We start from the raw sequence: 21,980 nt of genomic DNA on the forward strand, positions 1-21,980 counted from the left end.
GGTCGTAAAATTACAAAGAATATATACAGGGAAAGCTGTAATTTTACAGTAATTCATTGTTGAATTAAGTATAGTATTTTACTGTAATTTTATGGTAACTGTTTGGCAACTTTTGCTGCCGGACATGTTACCGTTTTTTTACTTTTTTTGTTTTGTTTTTTTGTTTACAGTGTAGCTAATGAGAATTCCTGAAATTATCATATTTATTTTAAGACAAAATTCTTAGTTTTGTTCAAGGTGGACAAAAGTAAAAAAGGGGCTAAAGGCCTCCCATAAAACACATTATTTTCTTAAGTGGGGCTAATATATCTGATATGAAGAATGTTCAAAATGGTCTCAGGCTGACTGATCCAGTCACAATGGAGATTCATTTGTTTATAGAATACTTGAGATGTTATGAAATGCCAGATGTGATTGAAATGAACAGGAAATGGTTAACCCTTTCCTGTAGTAGTAATTTTGAGAAAGCATTGCTTAATTTGTTACTCAAAAATGCATCTTGCTGTCTCAAAAGTATTTGCATAAGTTGACAAATTTTGTCCTATAACTATTGCCCCTATATCTACACTACATCACTATAACCCCCCCAGGGGCCTTCAACCTCAAGTGTGTGGTAAAAGGCCCCCTCATCACATCAAAATAAATTTTAATAAAACAACCAATAAAAACATCGGACATAAAAGGATTTTTTTCTTGCATCACCTGTTTTGTTTGAGAAATACATTATGGTGTGATTCAACCTGAAAGCACAAAACACAAACACATTTTCATTGGCTCATACCTTATGGTCATCACAGCAGAACTTAATACTGGCTATTGTCTGTTTAATGTTATGATGAAGAGTGGAAATAAACAATGCTATTGTACTGTAGTATGTCCTAGACAATACTGCAACAACATCCCCCCAATAGGGGGAGTTTTCATTACTGAATGTGGTCCTCATAATAAAGGTGACAGTCCTATCTAATCTCTGAGCTATAATAATTTATATTTTGGCCCTTGTTTTTGTTTTAAACTAAGAGGATTGGACAAATTTAAGCTTGTTTGGGAAGGTTAGAGAGTATCAAGGTAAAGCATCCAACGTCATTGCTTGTGCCAAGCTGACAGAACACTGAAAATATCAGCATTTGAGATTTTCGGACACGTTCATGTTTTTCAACAATCTACAGTATTTCAAATTTAGAGAACATTGGAAATTAATTCATGAGAACATTAGTCAATACAAAAATATTTCAGACCACTGTTGCTAAAATCAAGTAGGTCTATTTAAGAAAAGCATTTCACTTAACAAAGGCGCTCTTCCATTTTTCACTTTTCTATTGTTATATTAACTGTCAAATGATATGACATAGTTTAAAGGAATATTCCGGGTTCAACACAAGTTAAGCTCAAGCAATAATGTTGATTACCAAAAAATATAATTTCGAATCGTCCATAATTTACTTAAAAAAAAAAAAAAAAGACGAAGCAAAAATTGAGGTTACAGTGAGACACTTACAATGGAAGCAAATGGGGCCAATTTTTAGATGGTTTAAAGTCAGAAATGTGAAGCTTATAATTTGACAAAAGCACTTACATTAATTCTTATGTCAAAACTCATTTATTATGTTTCAGCTGTAATGTTGTTTAAATCGTCATTTTTTGAAATTACATCATCATGGCAACCAAGTTGTAAAATTGGCTTTAACTTTACACAGAAAAGGTTAGTAAGCGATTTTATCACACTAAAATCATGTTAAAACACAGATTGTTTGTCTTCCAGCTATACGTTTGAAACGGTGAGTATTTGAAATTTTACTTTGACCTTCTCGAATCCAGGTTTTTTCTTTTTTATTTTTTTTTTATTTATTTATTTTTTTTTTATATATAAAAAGAAGAGGACAAGTCAAAATTAATTTGTGTGGTAATCAATATTATACCACAAATGCTGTGGATTGAGCTTAACTTTTATTGAACCTGGAATATTTCTTTAAATAGTTATATTTTTAATCAATAAATAAATATATAATTTGTAATGCATTTATTTTATTTGTTATAAATAAATAACCGTTCCAGATATTAATGTTTCGGAAATAAATGTGTTTGATCAGTCATTGATTTCTGTGCACATGTTTACCTGATCTGGCAACCTTTCCAGCTTTGCCACAGCAACCGTGACGTCACTACTCTGGCCAATCACTGAAGTCTCGTTAAGAGCTCAGCTCTGTTATCGCGTGAGCTTCGCTAAGGCCCGCCGTTATTTTGTTTTAAAGTAAACAGTAAGTATTTTATTTTGCAAAAATAATAATAACTGAGGTGAATAAAAATTAGTTAAATTAATATAATTAAAATTTATTTTATTCTGAGATTTAGTCTTTGGCAAATTGTGTAGTCAGAAAATGGCTGAACAAGGCTTCTCGCGAGTCTCACACTCTATTGACGTACATGCACTCGATGCGCTCGTTTATTGTTACGCCCTGACAAAAATATAAATGCTGCATTTGATCAATTAATTTATAGTAAGTTTTAAATACAACATGTTAGGTTCAAAATTGTCGCAATTACAAAGACTTTTACGTCGCGTACCGAGTTTTTCTGGCCAGTGAGCCACTGGCTGCTCTGTTGTGCTTTCTGGGAGCGAAAAAACACCGCGAAAATATGAACGTGCACTATGCCGTTCATTCATTTGCCATCAAACAACACAATTATAGACCGCGTAAAAGTTAATATAGTTTACACTTTTTGATAACATGAACTGCTGGACCTGACGTGCACACACACTAAATCAAACTTCTGCTTTGACAATTACATTTGAAGTCGAGTAACGTGCAATTTATTTGTTAAGTGTGCAAAATGTTTGTTGTTATATGTCATTTCTACCATATCTACCACAGAGCATTCACGATGAGTTATTCTGAAAAGCATGATGATATTTCGAAGGAGGAATGGATGGATAAGCTGAATAATGTGCACATCCAGAGGGCGGATGTGAACAGGCTCATCATGAATTATCTGGTAACGGGTATGTCATTATATATATATATATATATGTTATAGTATTAGTTCAGGTTGCAACATACTAGATTCAAGGCAAATACAAAGACATGCTCAAAAGGGTAATCGGACAGAATATAAACATTACATTAGAGTTAGACAAGACACATTTGCTTGAACTAAGCTGTAGCTCTCACAATTATTACTTTACTTGGGGTCGGTCCAAATCACCACCAATATCAGAAGCAATATGATAATATTTACTCTGATAATATTTCTTTTCCACAGAGGGCTTTAAAGAAGCTGCAGAGAAATTCCGTATGGAATCCGGGATTGAACCAAATGTGGATCTGGACTCTCTGGATGGGAGGATAAACATCAGAGAGATGGTTCTGAAAGGTCAGATCCAGGAAGCCATTTCACTCATTAACAGTCTCCACCCAGAGCTCCTTGACACCAATCGATGCCTGTACTTTCACCTTCAGGTAAACAGCTGACCTCATATGGACATGCTGGGAGGAAGAGAGAGTCTAACAGAGCCTTTATTAATAGAGATGGGCATTTTGTATAATTTTGTAGTAGATTACTCTTACACATAACAAAACGAGTAATCAATTACTTGAAATTTAGAATTTAAGGTCAACCTTCAACTTTTGAAACTAATGAAAAACTAATGAAAAAATGAGCTCTATGCATAAACAGATTCAAAAATGACACAAAAAAGACAGCATTTGCACTCACACATATAAATATACATTCCAAGTCTTCTGAAGTGATGTGGTATCTTTAAATAATGACAACATTTTGACAACAACTGTTGAGTGTAACAGCAAGATTTAGGTGAAAGAAACAGTTTCATTGTTGCCCACAGTAGGCAAAGGCACAAAGGAAAATCAAATTGCAATAATCAAGTAGTGTTTTTACTAGTCGAATATTTAAAGCTCGATTACTCATGCAAATCCCTAGTTATTAATTGACAAAATCCTGAAACAATTGCATTTATCTACATTACACAAGCAAAGGTATAAATGAAGGCCTTTTGTTCAGCCCAGAAGACAAAAAAAAAAGTGCAGAAAAAAAACCAACCACAAAACCTTAACTGTCAAAGTGTTGTTAATGGGGGATATTCAACAGTAATTGAAAACCAGGAAATGTCAGAGAATTTTAAACTTGGTTATTTCCAGGAAATCAATGAAATCTTAATAGGTCATTGAAATTTCTATAGTGACGATGCATTTTTTAGTTATGCTTGGATTTAAAATATTTCATTGGTTAGAAATTGCTCTAATTGCAATCTCTATAAAAAAACAATGTTTAAAACCCCAATCCAATAATCGCAAACAACTGGAAAAGTTATGGAAAGTTCATGGAAATTTATCGAGGTGTGGAAACCTTGTTAATGTTTCCAGTAAACGCATCAAATTTCTCAGCGCAGTAGTGTTTACCAGTTGGCTGTCCTCCCTTGTGTAGCAGCAGCATCTGATTGAGCTGATCCGTCTGCGGAAGACTGAGGCAGCGCTGGAATTTGCGCAGTCGCAGCTGGCTGAACAGGGGGAGGAGAGCAGAGAATGTCTTACTGAGATGGAGCGGACCTTGGCACTGCTTGCTTTTGACAACCCTGAAGAATCGCCATTTGGAGACCTGCTCAACATGATGCAGAGGCAAAAGGTGTGTGTGTTTATTTGAATAGGGTATAATCATCCCAAAGGGTTAGTTATTTTTGTTTTGAAAAATATCTGTGATGTTTTTGTATCAGAGTTTCCACTTAGAAACTTGGTGCGGGCCAACGTGTCTGGGAATTATAAAGTTTACCACACAAATTGTAAAAAAATCTGATAATCTCATTTAGATGTTTATTTTCTCTGTAATACGATGAACTATGCATAGTACGAAGTATTATTATGATTATAATTCCATGAGAGTCGATTCTCCTTTTTTATATACAGTAGATAGCATTACTGTATGTGGTGTAAATCCTTCCCAAATGCCAGTTTCTGTCTCCCTCTATAGGTGTGGAGTGAGGTGAACCAGGCTGTTCTAGATTACGAGAACAGGGAATCAACTCCAAAATTAGCAAAGCTTCTGAAGCTCTTATTGTGGGCTCAGAATGAACTGGACCAGAAAAAAGTGAAATACTCCAGAATGACAGACCTCAGCAAGGGCACCATTGAGGACTCCAAGTAGAGACTGTATTCTACCCATGTGGACACATTTGTAATTTTTTTTTCCTATTTATAAACAGTTATTGTGTGGCAAATACCTATATATCTATATATAATGTATTTTTCTTGATGCCTCTTTTAAAAATAACTAAAGCAACTGTATATGATATTACAGAACTATACTGAAACCGTAAACCTACATTTTTATGTTGGTAGTCTGTTTTCTGAAGAACAATATTCAAGTGGTACTACTTTTTTGCTGCTAATTTAAAGTGAGATCATCTGTGCTTACAGTGTTGATTTTTGTCCTTTGAGTTTTTCTATCCACTTTGTTTTTGCATTTGTTCACACAATATCCTCATGCCAAATTTATGCTGTTTTTTTTATACAAAGGGGCAATACATGCTCTTGGTTAGACAGTAAAAACTTCAGATTTAATATTGGTTATACCCTAGAGACTGTGATATCATTTGTGGCTGAAAATGCCACAAAACATTTCAGAAAACATAACAAAATTGATTTTGAGTTTTAAATTATTTTTAAAATGCTCTATTAATGATGTGCCCTCTTAAAGCTTGATAGGTTTTTATTTATTAATTTGAGTAATTCCATCTTAATCAAGGGTCTAACAACATTTTGCATTTATTCAGAGCAGGCACAGATGCTGGTAATGTCACATGAAAGAATGTTTTAGACGTCCATTACTTAAGTTGTTTTAATTTAAAATTGCTAATGCTATTGTTACTACAAACTTTTAAGAGTTACCTTGCCCTTGGGATTTTGTCTCATTTAGGTTCACGTTTTGTACAGCCTGTTTGGGATAAAGTTGATTTCACAATAGACTTGTTGACTTGTTCGTTATTCACCGACATCTACATTTTATTAGGTCAAATCTCAAGATTCCATAGTGATCCTTTTGATACACAATAATAACTTGAGTGTTATTGTGGTCTTGCATTAGCAATTTTATAAGAATGACCATAATCATTAGAGTCCTTGTGGTCCATGTATGTTGCATTCATTCTGGTTTTTATTTTATTTTATTTATTTAAACAAAATATAATAGTGCTTTGAATTTTGGTTTTTCATTTCAAAAGAAATGGGCAAAAATGAGAAAATGCAATAAGTTGTTAATTTATTGCAAAGATGAACAATAAATGGTTAATTATTTCAATAAATTAATGGTTTTACTTTTGGTACTATTGAAATAACCATGCTTTTTTTGCGAAAAGCATGGTTTGTAGTAACACCATAGTAGACACGTTTTTTTGTTTTTTGTTTTTTTAACCATAGTTTTTGTCTTGCAGTATTATTACTGTGGTTTCACTACAGATTTCATGGTTAAAATGTGGTTACAGTAGTAAAACCATGGTTAATATAGTAGTTATTATAGTTTTACTACAAATACCATAGTTGTAGTAGTGCCAAATCCATTATTTGGTATAAGATTTTAAGATTCATTAATATAAATTGTGCTTTGAATAACATGTATGCTTGTGAATGAATGGATGCTATTGGTCAGGAATCAGGATGAACAGCTTCTCGCATCTTATTGTAGGCGTGGCAGCAGTCGTCTCCTCCTCCATACCTGTATGCCCTAAAATGCAGTTGTACCGCTGATATATGAGTAATGCACCTTCGTTTTCGGCTCGGAGTCAGATGCGCTCAATGTCCGGCTTTTATTCCACAGCAGCCCCAACAACAACAGGATTTCATGGCCGCTAAAAAAGAATCGGACAGCTTCCTATCACCTGTGGACTCTCTGAAAACACCTTTTAGAAACGTATGCGCCACGCCCGGGTTAAACAACTTTACTGAAATTAACGACAAGACAGCAGTATGGCCAAGATACAAACGTATATATTTAAAGGGGGAAAAACATTGCTGAAAAACTTTACGTTTCCTTAAGGGGCCGTTCACACAGAAGTCGTTATTGCACTAAAAAATAACTAGTCAAAGATCTCCTTCTAATGCGTGTTTAAATAGCAAAACAAATATGTGAACGGCCCCTGACAGGACTTTTATTACATGAGCGTTGTTGGTATATCGGTAACAGTTTTTGCTCTAAATAAAATATTACCTCTTTTTAATGTCAAAACCCGAACATATACATTAGTTAAAGCATTCTCATACTGGCAACTGTGGCTCAAAGGTATAGTTCACCCTAAAAATTAAAATTTTCTCATCATTTACTTACCCTCAAGCCATCCCAGATGTGTGTGACTTTATTTCTTCTGCTGAACACAAACAAAGATTTTTTAGAAGAATATTTCAGCTCTGTAGGTCCATACAATGCATATTTAAATGGTGACAAGAACTTTGAAGCTCCAAAAAGCATATAAAGGCAGCATGAAGTAATCCATACAACTCCAGTGGTTAAATCCTTATCTTCAGAAGCGATATGATAGGTGTGGGTGAGAAACAGATCAATATTTAAATCTAAACTATGTAACTTTTTTTTGTTAAAAAATAAAATGTTATTAATGAGAGTGTGCAACAAAAATCCATCTTCCAAACCATGTCTTTACCCAAATACACTTTGATAAACCTAAATAATGATATTATATTATAAATATTTTAGAGCTGTCGGGGCGGATTTTGTGGGAAATTGCATGCATTCGTCATTCGCCCATGTATATTCACATGTTGACGTCATATCCGTACACAGAGAAAATAAGCTCCGGCTACTGTAGCACGTGTTTGGTGTGGGAGTAGCGTGAAGCTGAAAGTTTGTTGTTGTCACATTGGTTAGTGGAGTGGAAGAGAGGAGACCCAGGAGTAACTTTTCAGTCTTTTAATGGTAGACGCTGGAGTGGAACAAATGGCATACAAGGAATCACACAAAGAAAAAAAGCGCTGGAGTGGAACACTACAAAGTAACAACTCAACATAACAATACATAACCAACTAGTAACAATTCATCAACACAATGAAACACTTTAAGGACCGACAAATTAATGAACAAAACTAGAGGGTATTTAAACACAAGGAGCTAAATGAGGGAATGGAATACAGGTGCGTATGATGAAGAACAGATGGAAGTGATGAGGGCAGTGAAACTTGGGAGATGTTGTCCAGAGGAAAACTTCAAAATAAGAGTCCTTGAAGAATGTGAGGGAGACAGACTGTGACAGTTGTCACAACGAACCCAAAAAAATTGACCATGGATCATTCAAAACGGCAAACCTCCGGGGAATCACTGGTTGTAAAAACAAAGAAACCCCGAACAGAGCAGAGTCTACAAGCAAAAAGGGAAAGCGACAGAGTCCATAATAAAAACCGAATCAACGTCGGCTTGGCTTTTCAGAGGTGGCGACAACTGAAAGGATTTAAAAGCGACCCAGAGATGGCTTTTTTCTTACTCAACAGTTAAGATATTTTATTGATATGGTTTATGTGTAATTGTGTAATCACACACACACACACACACACACACAAACACACACACACACACATGTCTGTGTGTGTGTTTAGTGAAATACAATAATTATACTGTAATCGGTGCAGAACTTTTCACTTGTTAGCACAAGTGTGTATTTTTTATAACGGCAATAATTTATATAAATAAATTCTTTAGTCCTAGGCTTGCCAAGGACATGTGAGTCTTGAAATTATGTTGACTACTGGTTGGTAACAATGAAAATCTATAAATTAGTTACTACCATTGTCTATTTGGCCAGAATATCCAGCAGTTATAAAAACTTTACAAAGTTTTACATTATCAGACTAGCAATCATTATGTCTAATGTTAATGAACGTTGCCTAACATTTGTAACCTCATTCATTTCAAAACATCAATGTTTCCAATAAGTCAAAACAACAGCATAAGATATGGCACTTATCTGCTCAGATGACATGTTTTTGGATATCTGTCTTTTCCTTTCTTTCATTATTTATTTGTCCATTTGCTCTGATAAGATGTCCTGTATCCGTGTGTACACCGGTGCCTCGAACCACATTCATCCGCTCAGAGGAGCAGAGCCAAAGCACAACTTGCGTCATTACCAAAACAATGTTCTTCCACAAGACACATGCAGTTTTATTTTTTATTTAAAAGTTACATAGTGTAGCTTTAAGTCAGTTTTTACTGTAAATTCTCCTGTTTACCCAGTAGGTGACAATATGCACAAAGAATGTGAATCAACTAAACCAAAAGAAGAAGAATTCTTAGGAGAGAAGAGCGCTTAGGAGGGCTGGTGAAAGTGGAGGTATATTTAGTAAAAAAAGGACTGAAATATTGATTGTTTCTCACCCACACCTATCATATCGCTTCTGAAAATATGGATTTAACCACTGGAGTCGTATGGATTAATTTTATGCTGCATTTATGCTTTTTGAACCTTCAAAGGCCACCATTCACTTGCATTGAATGAATCTACAGTGCTGAGATATTCTTGTAAAAATTTTTGTTTGTGTTCAGCAGAAGAAAGAAAGTCAAATACATCTGGAGTGGCATGAGGGTGTGTAAATGATGCAAGAATTGTAATTTTTGTGTGAACAATCCCTTTAAATCTCATGTACTCTTGTCTTAGTGCCCTCTTGGTGATGCTTTTTGTGGAGAAGCATTTTGCATACCAGACATTTTTACACTGACTGATATTACAGTACATCTGCTTCTGCAAGATGCACTGTATGGTTTGGATAAAAGTGTCTGCAAAATAAATAAACGTTCATGTAAGAAATTCAAAGTAACCATTTTAGTATATTACTTGTATAGTCATGAAGTAACAGAGACTGGTGTTTGTTAAAAAAAAAGTAAGCTCTTCAGGGAAGCACATGATTGTGATTTCGGGCTCTGTTATGTTTTTAGGGGTTCACTACCCTTCTCTAGCCAGTATCTGTGCTCAGCGTGTGACGGAGGGAGAGAGAGGTTTTTTGATGAGCACTCTCGCTTGTGGATGCTAAAATCTTTCTCATGATAAAAAAAAAATGTAATCATTAATAAAAAATTAATTAAAAAAATTAAAGCTATAAACAAATATGTTTTATTTATGTAGTAACAAATATTGTAGACCTACTATAACATGATATCTGATAGAAGCTTGATGTTAACAAAATATTCTTGGCCTGCATGCCCCAAAGATTTTTTCCATCTGACCCACTTGTCAATTAAGTTGAATAGCCCTGCCCTACACCACTGCAGTGACAATGGGCAGGGCATTTTGTCTTCAATTTGTGTGTTTCTACTAGACTATTGGTGTGCAAATAGCCACGCTGTGTGGCAGGTGCTATTTACACCTAGTTAATTTAATTGATAAACTTGAGTTCTTTTTAGAAGTTTACTTGAAGTACATACCTTCATTTACTCATAGTGTAGATCTCACTGTACATTACTTTCTAAGTGAGATCGATCCACTTTACAAGAGTTGTTGTCTTTCTAGGGATGCTTGTGGTTGGAGTTGCGGGTTCTCTGATGCTGGACTTAGCTGTTTTACTTCCATGAGACTGAGCTAGTCTTAGCCACTTTCAGAATTAGCCACGGCCCCTTTGAACGGCTCAGTCTCATGAAAGTAGAACAGCTGAAATTGCTTACAGCAGCAAAATAGCGCCCTCAGCTGACAACTGTTATGAACAACATGGAAAAAAATGGCATTAATCCCCAATAATTCCAAGTAGGTATAGCTGCAGGCTGGAGACCTCCAAATGGGGGCAAAATCTCCAAAAGAGGGTGGAGTTACTCCAAAAGGGGGTTGCGCCAACTCAAAAAAGGGGGCATCACTTCCACTCATGGTTAATTAGGGTTAGGTTAGGGGCTCCCTATATCTTAAATGGCAATTTGGAGCTCACGCCCCTTTTTGGAGCAATGCCTGCAGCTATACCCTGCATCAGTGTTTGCCATAGCAACTTTGTGGATAGAATGCACGGGCCTTTTTTGGCCAGTGTTGTTTCATGACAGATTTTAAAATCTGACTCATCATGCAACACCACTGCAATAGAGAATTCCCTACTGAGGTTAATTATCTTAAGTTTTCTTCAGAATTAGTGTTCACAAAATCTGAAATAGTGATGCATTTTTCAGTGTTTAGAGCATTATAGTACAAATACTGAGTCCAATCAAACACACTGTTTGGGCTTATATTTGTTTTGAATGCACAGGTCCAGTTTTCTCCTTTGACTCATTGTGGATCAGCAACAGTTGTGTATCTGAATCTCAACCAGCAGCATCTAGAACCCATTGGCTGAATCTCCTCATAGAGCCTTGTGTCTGGTGAGGTTTTGAAAAAAACAAATTGTTTACACCTCCTTCATTTGCACAGTGCATGCTCTCCACTCTTACTCTTTGTGTCATTGTCCTGTCCTGGTTGTCCATTTCCATTGTCTTGAAAAAGGTTTTTGATGTAAATGGCAATAAATAATAAGGCTGAGAGAGTTCCCAAGGCTTCTCCTCATGGCTAACCATTTTAGGGCCCAAGCAAGATTTGAAAATCAATATAGTAGTGTATATGTCAGGCAATTAAAGGTGAAGTGTGTAATAAATAAAATGAAAGATTTTTAGCTTTAAATGCTGATTTTACAGACCCCCCCCCCCCCCCTTATTGTATAACCTTCTAGAGCAAAACTAGACCTATTAAGTGGCCAGCAACTGTGTTTAAAAATGGTCTCTACCAATCCATGTGTTGGTGCAGTATTTTTGCAAATAATTGCTCAATGCGTGTGTGTTTGTATGTCAGGGCCATGGTCATTGCTCATCTCTGCTTTAGTAGCACCTATTACACCCTCATGTCATGGCTACCAACTTTCTTCAAAGAGACATTTCCTCATGCCAAGGTACCATAGTCATTGAAGCATTTTTGTATTATACCATTATCTTGGTTGTTTCCCTGCCTGTGATATCTAATGCCTTCAAAGAGGTGTGTTTGTGTACTTGACTTCTCTTGCACTCCCTTTCCTTTTTCTGTAACCTTTAATCAGTAACCTTTAATCAGTTTATTTACAAAGAACTTTACAATTCAGTTGTAGCCTCTCCCTTTTGCAGGGTACATTCATGACACAGAGACTAATAAAACTCATTTAAGAGTGTTACGTACAGATGTCATTATTAGTAAAAACGTCTTACTCTAAATTGCTAAATTAAATGTTTAATCATAAGATGCCACATGAACTTTGTACCCAAGTGGACGAGCTACTCAAACAGGCAACAGCAAGTGCAAAAGGTTTAATGTTTTTTTTGTACTACTATTGAATTCAAGCCTTTGATTGTGGTTTTGAATGAAAATGATGCAGTTTTTTTGGTTGTTTGATGTTGTCATTTTTAAAGCATTCTCTTTTTTGTTTGATGACAGGATTGGGTGTTTAATATGATCCCTTGGTTTGTGGCCATGCCCTCTTCACTGTTTGGAGGCTGCATCTCTGATCATCTCATTAAGCATGGTTGAAAACACACGTTACACATTTCTCTTAAAGGGGTCATGACATTTTTTTGTTTTATTTTTTTTAAAATAATTTTATTATCTTCCCTGAGGTCCACTGATAATGTTAGTAAAGTTTTTTTGCACTAAAACAGTCACAATTAAAAAATATATGAACATTTACCCTGTCTCTGGCCCTCTGTCTGAAACGCTCAGTTTTGGCCTCAGTGCCTTCTTTAAACTTCAAAGTTAATGTCCTCTGTTATGATTGACTAACATCATACAGACCCTTGAATACAGCCATATTTGAAATCAATTGGAAGATAATGAATAAGCTCCACAACATTATAAAACTAAATTTCAGGGTTTACACATAACGCTCATTCAACACATTGCATCCGAATATATAAACTGTTCACTCGAGCACAGCAGCACAATAAACTATCAAACAGTCATGACATTTTAATATTCATGAATGATATGGTTTACTAACAGTTTTGCGATCGGGTCCAGTAGTGTTTTTTAACTGCCCCATCCTTCAATTACAGTTCCTTTGCAAAGCTTGAATCATATTATGACTGGTTCACAAGCAATCCACGCTGATATGAGCTGAAAAAAATGCACATACATAGTCCAAAGCATGATGAAACAAAAAAGCAAGATGCAGCTCAGTTGAATGAAACAGAATTGGGTCTCCTTTTCAGAATTGTAAATTGACAACGGTCAAAGACATCTGTCTAGTGCATGTTTATATACAAAAATAATTCAAAATAGTCCAGATGGGTCCCCTTTGGTGTTCAGGAATAGTTAATAGGCCACACTAGGCCTGTCTGTTCTGCTCTCTCTCTGTTCACCGACTGAGCACCAGTTGGTGGGGCCAAGGGTGCAATGATGTAAAGTAAGCATTGATGTTGTTGCTGTAGAGGTGGCCATGAATTAAGGTACCCCCCAGTGACGTAGGGAAGTCGCCGAAGTAGATAATGAGGTGTTTTTTGCAGCTTGGTTTCAATAAATTATTTTATTGCATTGGGGATAAGTTTTAAATTCTGAAATTTACAGTATGTTTTTATAGTAGAATGACCTCTTATATGTCAAAATATCAAGAACAATTTGATTCCCCATGACATGACCCCTTTAACATGTCTAAACATGACAGTTGGTGGAGCAAAAGACCCTCATTGTCTCAATTAGTAAGTATAAGGATATATTTTGGCCTAATTAGTCACACATTTGAACATTTGTCTTTATCTCAGGGTTTGGAATAGCAGCTGTAAGGAAAATGATGCAGGTAAAACAACATGATCTATAAACTTTACTATGCCTTTAAAATATATAGAGTATCAGTCAAAAGTTTGGACACACCTGACTTAATGTACAGTATATTTCTCACAATCATTTTGAGCTTAAAGCTTATGCTAAAAATATATTATATATAGTATATTTTGATATACTGTATATATATTTAGAAATATGCAGCACATAGCATATAGATGACTCTGACTATTTAGATTTTGCAGTACATTGTTTTTTTAAAAATTTAAATTAATGGTTATTTTTATCTAAAACAAAAAGTATGCATTTGCATCAGATTCGTGATCTGTATTGTGTTTGTATGTTTCTGTTTGGAATATGTCTATTTAGTTCTTTGCAATGGGAGTAGCCAGTGTGTTCATCTTCTTTCTCTGTAAGATGAGCAATTTTATCCAGGCAGTTGCTTGTGTTTCTGTTGCTGTTGGCCTGTCCGCCTTTAACAACAGGTTAGAATGAACTGTCATATCTAAACCATGAATGTTATCATACACTTTTATACACTTCATACTGTAGCAGTGATTTATATACTGTGTGGTATTTGTTTTACGTTCTCAAATGTAAATGTGTTGACGATTTTCCCAACTGACAGAACTGTCTATCTGTTGATTGTACTGAGAAGAGGTAGTAAACTCTGTGTTTCTGTGTGCAGTGGGGTGTCCACAGATGTGCATGACCTGGCACCATCTTGTGCTGAAGTTCTGTTTGGTGAGTCCACATCTCACTCCTCAAAACATAAATGTAATGTGATATTTTTATTTTTTGACAAATTGTTCATTACTTAGCTCTTGCTTGATCATCAGTCAATTAAAGTTTATTATGGCTGCTATTTTTTTTTTTTTTTTTAAGTAAAGGACAGAACTTGCGACTGTATCTGTGACTCAGTCATCTATGGTTTTTGTTGAACATTGTTATGCAGTGAACCTAATCATCTAAACACAATGTTATCATTTAAAGTGTTCTGAATATGTCCTCTTTCTTACAGGGGTTATGAACACCTGTGCTGCTTTTAGTGGTGGGTCTTTAACCACTCTATAAATTGATAAATTACATAGACAAAGATTGTTCTTATTCAAGCCATATTTAAAGCCCTGTGTCATTTGTAGTTTATTATAATGCCTCCTTTTTATCCTTCTCTTTTATTTCCCTCATGTTTTATTCTTTCTCTCATTACTGTGCTTTACATGTTTGCTGATAGTGTATACAGGTGCATCTCAATAAATTAGAATGTCGTGGAAAAGTTCATTTATTTCAGTAATTCAACTCAAATTGTGAAACTCGTGTATTAAATAAATTCAATGCACACAGACTGAAGTAGTTTAAGTCTTTGGTTCTTGTAATTGTGATGATTTTGGCTCACATTTAACAAAAACCCACCAATTCACTATCTCAAAAAATTAGAATACATCTTAAGACCAATAAAAAAAACATTTTTAGTGAATTGTTGGCCTTCTGGAAAGTATGTTCAGTTACTGTATATGTACTCAATACTTGGTAGGGGCTCCTTTTGCTTTAATTACTGCCTCAATTCGGCGTGGCATGGATGTGATCAGTTTGTGGCACTGCTGAGGTGGTATGGAAGCCCAGGTTTCTTTGACAGTGGCCTTCAGCTCATCTGCATTTTTTGGTCTCTTGTTTCTCATTTTCCTCTTGACAATACCCCATAGATTCTCTATGGGGTTCAGGTCTGGTGAGTTTGCTGACCAGTCAAGCACACCAACACCATGGTCATTTAACCAACTTTTGGTGCTTTTGGCAGTGTGGGCAGGTGCCAAATCCTGCTGGAAAATGAAATCAGCGTCTTTAAAAAGCTGGTCAGCAGAAGGAAGCATGAAGTGCTCCAAAATTTCTTGGTAAACGGGTGCAGTGACTTTGGTTTTCAAAAAACACAATGGACCAACACCAGCAGATGACATTGCACCCCAAATCATCACAGACTGTGGAAACTTAACACTGGACTTCAAGCAACTTGGGCTATGAGCTTCTCCACCCTTCCTCCAGACTCTAGGACCTTGGTTTCCAAATGAAATACAAAATTTGCTCTCATCTGAAAAGAGGACTTTGGACCACTGGGCAACAGTCCAGTTCTTCTTCTCTTTAGCCCAGGTAAGACGCCTCTGACGTTGTCTGTGGTTCAGGAGTGGCTTAACAAGAGGAATACGACAACTGTAGCCAAATTCCTTGACACGTCTGTGTGTGGTGGCTCTTGATGCCTTGACCCCAGCCTCAGTCCATTCCTTGTGAAGTTCACCCAAATTCTTGAATCGATTTTGCTTGACAATCATAAGTTTGCGGTTCTCTTGGTTGGTTGTGCATCTTTTTCTCCCACACTTTTTCCTTCCACTCAACTTTCTGTTAACATGCTTGGATACAGCACTCTGTGAACAGCCAGCTTCTTTGGCAATGAATGTTTGTGGTTTACCCTCCTTGTGAAGGGTGTCAATGATTGTCTTCTGGACAACTGTCAGATCAGCAGTCTTCCCCATGATTTTGTAGCCTAGTGAACCAAACTGAGAGACCATTTTGAAGGCTCAGGAAAACTTTGCAGGTGTTTTGAGTTGATTAGCTGATTGGCATGTCACCATATTCTAATTTTTTGAGATAGTGAATTGATGGGTTTTTGTTAAATGTGAGCCAAAATCATCACAATTAAAAGAACCAAAGACTTAAACTACTTCAGTCTGTGTGCATTGAATTTATTTAATACACGAGTTTCACAATTTGAGTTGAATTACTGAAATAAATGAACTTTTCCACGACATTCTAATTTATTGAGATGCACCTGTATATCTGGGTACATGATCGAGATCACAGGTTCCTGGGTAACTGTGTTCTCCCTCCTGGCTCTGGTGAATGTCATTGGTGTTGCCATATTCATTGTGTTGAGCGACGCAAAGCGGGTTGACCAGCTGAATGAGCCTCAGATCATCTGAACACTATGTACAAATTATGCTTTTCAGAGGTAGATAGGGAATTTATTATTTGTAACAAATGGATTGTAACTCCTCAACACTGAAGAAGAGAAGAGTTGGACAGGCAACACACAGTGTGATAGACTGTATCTGTGCAATATTTTTTGCAAAACATAGTAAAGCACATAATGTGTTCATAATGCATGTTATATAAAATAAATTATAAAGCGTTATACAGTATATATATATATATATATATATATATATATATATATATATATATATATATATATATATATACTGTATAACATCATCAAGCGCTCTGGACCAGGTTTTCATTAAGGATATCTCTGTATTTTTCTGCGTTCAGCTTTCCTTCAACCCTGACCAGTCCCCCAGTCCCTGCCGCTGAAAAACATACCACCACCATATTTCACCGCTGGTATTGCACAGGTGAAGAGTGGTGCCAGACATGATGCTTGGAAACAGTTCAATCTTCGTTTCATCAGACCAGAGAATCTTGTTTCTCTCAGTCCTTAGGTGCTTTTTATGTCTTGCACTGAGGAAAGGCTTCCATCTGGCCACTCTGCCATAAAGCCCAGATTGGTGGAGTGTTGCAGTGATGGTTGTCCTTTTACAAGTTTCTCCCATCTCCACACATGATCTCTGGAGCTCTTGGTCACCTCTCTTACCAAGGCCCTTCTCCCCCGATTGCTCAGTTTGGCCAGGTGGCCAGCTTTAGGAAGAGTCCTGGTTGTTCCAAACTTCTTCCATTTAAGAATTATGGCCACTGTGCTCTTGGGTACCTTCAATGTAGCTATAATTTTTGTGCCTCGACACAATCCTGTCTCTGAGCTCTGCAGGCAGTTCCTTTGACCTCATGGCTTGTTTTTGCTCTGATATGCATTTTCAGCTGTGAGACCTTATATAGACAGGTGTGTGCCTTTCCAAATCATGTCCAATCAATTGAATTTGCCACAGGTGGACTCCAATCAAAGTGTAGAAACATCTCAAAGATGATCCAGAGAAATGGGATGCACCTGAGCTAAATATCAAGTGTCATAGCAAAGGGTCTGAATACTTATGGCAATGTGTTATTTCAGTTTTTTCTTTTTAATAAATTTGCAAAGTTATCAAAAATCTGGTTTTTGCTTTGTCATTATGGGGTATGGAGTGTAGATTGATGTGGAAAAAAATTATTTAAAGCATTTTAGCATAAGGCTGCAACATAACAAAATGTGAAAAAAATGCAGGGGTCTGAAAACTTTCTGAATGCACTGTATACTGTATAGATATAGATACACATACACATCTAAAATTTAAAATATTTGAGAAGACTGGTTGGAAATAATACAGGAGCTGGTCTGGAGGATCTGAAACAATGCTATTTACAACAAATATTTATATGAAATGTACATTTCGTTTAATCTGAAATATTTTGAAACATAGGGACTTTTTTTTAAAAAATTTTATCTAGGTCTGGAGACAGGATAGCATTTTTGTATGACCATTGTCAGTCGTCAGAATTTGTATTAAAATAATTCTAATTTGTATGAAATATTGAATCATTAAATGGTTGTTTTCTCAAATGCTTCTGGCCAGTGATCAAGGAGCATTTGTAACAAACAGTTGGGTTGCATGTCTTCTGATTATTCGACGCCAGCTCTACTTATCGGAAGGTGGCGACAGAGAGCATAAGATTTGTTATCAGTGACTAGTTAATTCATAAGACATGCCTTCATTTTTAAACACACTTGACATCATATAATACATGGCTTATAGTTTTATTCATAACTGGCCATTTTCTGGTGAATACAGAACCCCTTTTTACCTATTTATTCAGCGAAACGAGCTCGCCGTTATGATGGCGTCATGTGTGGGCGGAGTCAAGCAATCTGCTGCATCTCTGGTACTTACGTGATCACGAGCGCGGTTCCCGGGGATGCGACCACAAATTTAACATCGTCTTCTTTACTGCACTGAAATTCAATCAAGACGCCGTGTGTCGGGGCCGACGAAACGGTAAGCGGGGCATCTGTTAAAGCAACCTTACACCTCTGGAGAAGCCACATTTTCCACAATTTGATTAATCAATGGGTTTGCTTGAACTGGGCTCATTCGGTGAAACGGGAGCGCGAGCTAACAGGCCAGAGGAATATGGATGCTGGAGCGCAGAGCAAACCAAAGAATCTGGGCCCTTCCTAGCGATGTACAAGGGTAACAAACCATAGATTAACTTTAAATCCTATCCGTTTGTTGAAGGAATCTATTGTTTGTAACATAGTAAAGCGCAAATAGCATTTTGAAGAGCAGAAAAACGGTCTCGTGCCACGGTCGTTTGTCGCTCAGATTCAGCAAATCGACCCCTCCTTAGTTGCTGATTTTGTGAATGAATGAAAAACATGTCAATTTTCACGTTTTGCCATTGCATTTAAAAAGGGACTGGATAGTGATGATAGTCGCACGCAGTGCGGCACTTATCGTTATAAAAACGAGCGCTCTTGCATGAAGATTGAATTGCTCGGATGCTTGTGGGTCTCTGAACGTAAGCCAAACGGCAGCATCACACAAACCAAGCATTCCTTATTGGCTGTGCTCTTAAAATCATAGGTGGATAGGTGCGCTTGAATTCCGTTTCCAATGCCCCGAAAATGATGTCTAGCAGCTCACTGTGTTTTGAGACAGCCATCATTCCCAAACATGATGCTATGTTGGATGCGACCAGGCCCGTTCGTGACTGATTACCCCCAACGCCAAAATCCTCATAATACTGGAAAATGTTCTGCCATACAGTCAAAACACTTATTTGCAAATTGCAATCAAATACATTTTTATCATAAAGCTAATGCCTTATTATAGGGATTGTCGTGATATCATCACATCATTATGACGTGTCGCACATTAAATCTCGTACCGTTACAATTATCAACCTCAATTTACAGGTATTAACAACAAGAAGGTTATCTATAACATCGATAAAAAGTTAACACCTAATTTACATAGGGCTAAATTATTCTGACAGTGCGTTTAAATTGGGACTCCTTTCATCAGGTTTTTGTTGATTCTTGGAAATTTGAAGGCAACTATATATTTGTACAATCATAGAGCATTTGAAGAGAACAGATTTTTACATGGAAGGAAAACTAACTTTGTCCATAATTCACAAAGATTCAGGCTTTAAAGCCCTTGATTATATTTTGCATTAGCCCTTATGAAAATTCACCATTTATTTTTATTTTTTTATTATTATTATTTTTATTTTTTTATAGTTTAAAAGTGGTTAACAAGACCATGGTAACCCAAGGTAAAACAAAGCACAGTTTCACTACCATGGTTAGATGTACCATGATTTTTATAAAACAAACTATGGCATTTTTGTACTGAAAACTCTAAACACTTTTTAAAAATATTAATTCAAAATATCAACATTTATAAACCCCCTAATGTACCCATTATAATTGATAATATTTATTATGAATCTATTTCTGTCTAAAATACTAGCTAATACAATTAGTGTTACTATAGTAAATATATGGTAATTCTCTAAGGGTGCTGATGTGTGAAAAGTCTTGTTTATATCTGTGTTCCTGTTCATCTTGTCATTAGCCTACTGTTTTGAATGCCAGGCCGTTTAATGTGGTTTTAAACTATTTTACTCACCGAGGGTTTCATAGAGGTTTGCACCTGATAATTCTGTGCCGAATTCAAATGTTTTCTGCGACTCGCGCCGAGCTTCACTGGTTCTCGCAGGCAGCACTAATGAACTAATAATATGCAAATAAGGAGGCGGGGTATGACACAAGACAGAGAGGCAAAACAGATACAAAACAAAGTCACATGCTCTTTAAAGACACAGACACCTGAATGGCACCAGCGCATATCACCCAGACAATAGGCAACATGCGCTCATGCCAGCCGACAGATAAGACGAGAGAATGCACGGCAACGCTTACAAAGCAATGCCAGGCATTCTCACACTAGACAAAGCCTGAGCGTACATTGCGAGGCAAATACCATGCGATGCACGCAACAGGTGACAAAACTAAACAGGACACCTGTGCGAGACTTCGGCCACAAACAAACCAGACACCTCAGACCGAAGTGACCGAACCTCAGAACAAAGTGAAGACAGTTCGCGACCTGGGCGTGCAGCGCAAAGCAAGCGCAACACGTGTCTGCGGTCGCGAGAGACCGACACAGATTATTGATGCATCCCGCCAGGTGACATAAGTGCAATGCACTCACGCCAATACAAGACAAGACGGTGTCGGACAGGGAAGTCAGGATATGGACACCATGCTCCAGACATAAGACACGAGACCGACCGAAGAGCGCGTGGCAGGGAAACCACAACCGCATCCGTGCGCTCACACAAAAACAGAAGATAAAACACAAGACAGACATAAAAACCCAAACTGACAGAGTGACAGGATCGTGACATTACCCCCCCCCCCAAAGGGACACCTCCTGGCGTCTCAAAAAAGGGCAACATCAAACAATAGACAAGACAAACAGAACGAGCACTATCACAGTACAGTAACACAACAGAAAGGGTGGGAAGAAAACCAGGGAGGGAGTTTAAGGAAAGGGGCGGTGTCCTGTGGCCTGGGAGGAGGCCTCAGGACAGAAGCGGGGTCTGGCAGCCTGGGAGGAGGCCTCAAGGCAGAGGCAGGGTCTGGCACCCTGGGAGGAGGCCTCAGGGCAGAGGCGGGGTACGGTGGTCTGGGAGGAGTTTTTAGAGAGGGAACGAAGGAGGAGAGGAGGGTTGCAAGGACAGGAAGGGCAGTAGACTGGGTGGCAGACAGAGGTCTGCGGGCTGGGTAGGGTCGGCCGCGGTGGTGGGCACTGAGTTGGGGTGCAACTGAGCGGCGGCTGTTGGGAACTGGACAGACTCGATGCTCGCAGGGAACTGGGCAGGCTCGTCGATGGCCTCAAGGAACTGGACAGACTCGATGACCATAGGGAACAGGACTGGCTCGTCGACGGCCTCAGGGAACTGGACAGACTCGATAACTGGACAGTCTCGTCAGCGGCCTCAGGGAATTGGATAGGCTCGTTGATGGCATCAGGGAACTGAACAGACTCTGACCACAGGGAACAGGACAGGCTCGTCGACAGCCTCAGGGAACTGGACAGACTCGATGACCACAGGACTCGTCGACAGGGACAGGGCACCATCTGGCACCCGTGACCAGACCTCTGGAATCTCCACATCTGGCTCTTGGACGGGACATGGGAGACCTAAATGGCCTACCACTGGCGGTGGTAGACACGAT

At 37.5% G+C, this 21,980-nt stretch overlaps 3 protein-coding genes across 5 annotated transcripts in view; all 3 read left to right on the forward strand.

Moving 5' to 3' along the window:
* Positions 1 to 2,185: 2,185 nt before the first annotated feature.
* On the forward strand, positions 2,186 to 6,281 carry LOC127414870 (glucose-induced degradation protein 8-A homolog). Of its 3 annotated transcripts, none has more exons than XM_051653230.1 (5): positions 2,186 to 2,258; positions 2,874 to 3,001; positions 3,262 to 3,458; positions 4,444 to 4,641; positions 4,984 to 6,281. In XM_051653230.1, the coding sequence occupies exons 2-5, from the start codon at positions 2,884 to 2,886 to the stop codon at positions 5,155 to 5,157; spliced, it is 687 nt and encodes a 228-aa protein (XP_051509190.1). In that variant the 5' UTR covers positions 2,186 to 2,258; positions 2,874 to 2,883; the 3' UTR covers positions 5,158 to 6,281. The 3 variants fall into 3 exon arrangements, with proteins under 3 accessions (XP_051509190.1, XP_051509189.1, XP_051509192.1); XM_051653232.1 differs by lacking the exon at positions 2,186 to 2,258 and adding an exon at positions 2,352 to 2,498; XM_051653229.1 differs by lacking the exon at positions 2,186 to 2,258 and having other exon boundaries at positions 2,343 to 3,001.
* Positions 6,282 to 8,131: 1,850 nt separating this feature from the next.
* On the forward strand, positions 8,132 to 16,725 carry LOC127415383 (solute carrier family 17 member 9-like). Its single transcript, XM_051654098.1, has 12 exons — positions 8,132 to 8,150; positions 9,946 to 10,039; positions 10,512 to 10,563; positions 11,162 to 11,343; positions 11,807 to 11,903; positions 12,419 to 12,506; positions 13,738 to 13,772; positions 14,126 to 14,241; positions 14,445 to 14,500; positions 14,778 to 14,811; positions 14,854 to 14,856; positions 16,569 to 16,725. Exons 1-12 carry the CDS (start codon positions 8,132 to 8,134, stop codon positions 16,723 to 16,725), a joined length of 933 nt encoding a protein of 310 aa, XP_051510058.1.
* A 1,879-nt stretch (positions 16,726 to 18,604) lies between these two features.
* The window catches only part of LOC127414873 (dnaJ homolog subfamily C member 5-like), a 38,272-nt gene continuing 34,896 nt past the window's right edge, over positions 18,605 to 21,980 (forward strand). Inside the window, exon 1 of the mRNA XM_051653243.1 lies at positions 18,605 to 18,726. The gene's annotated coding sequence lies outside the window, so the exon portion shown is untranslated. The remainder of the gene's footprint in view (positions 18,727 to 21,980) is intronic.

This window comes from Myxocyprinus asiaticus, chromosome 24 (assembly GCF_019703515.2).
Source record: "Myxocyprinus asiaticus isolate MX2 ecotype Aquarium Trade chromosome 24, UBuf_Myxa_2, whole genome shotgun sequence".
NCBI classification, from domain to species: Eukaryota; Metazoa; Chordata; class Actinopteri; order Cypriniformes; family Catostomidae; genus Myxocyprinus; species Myxocyprinus asiaticus.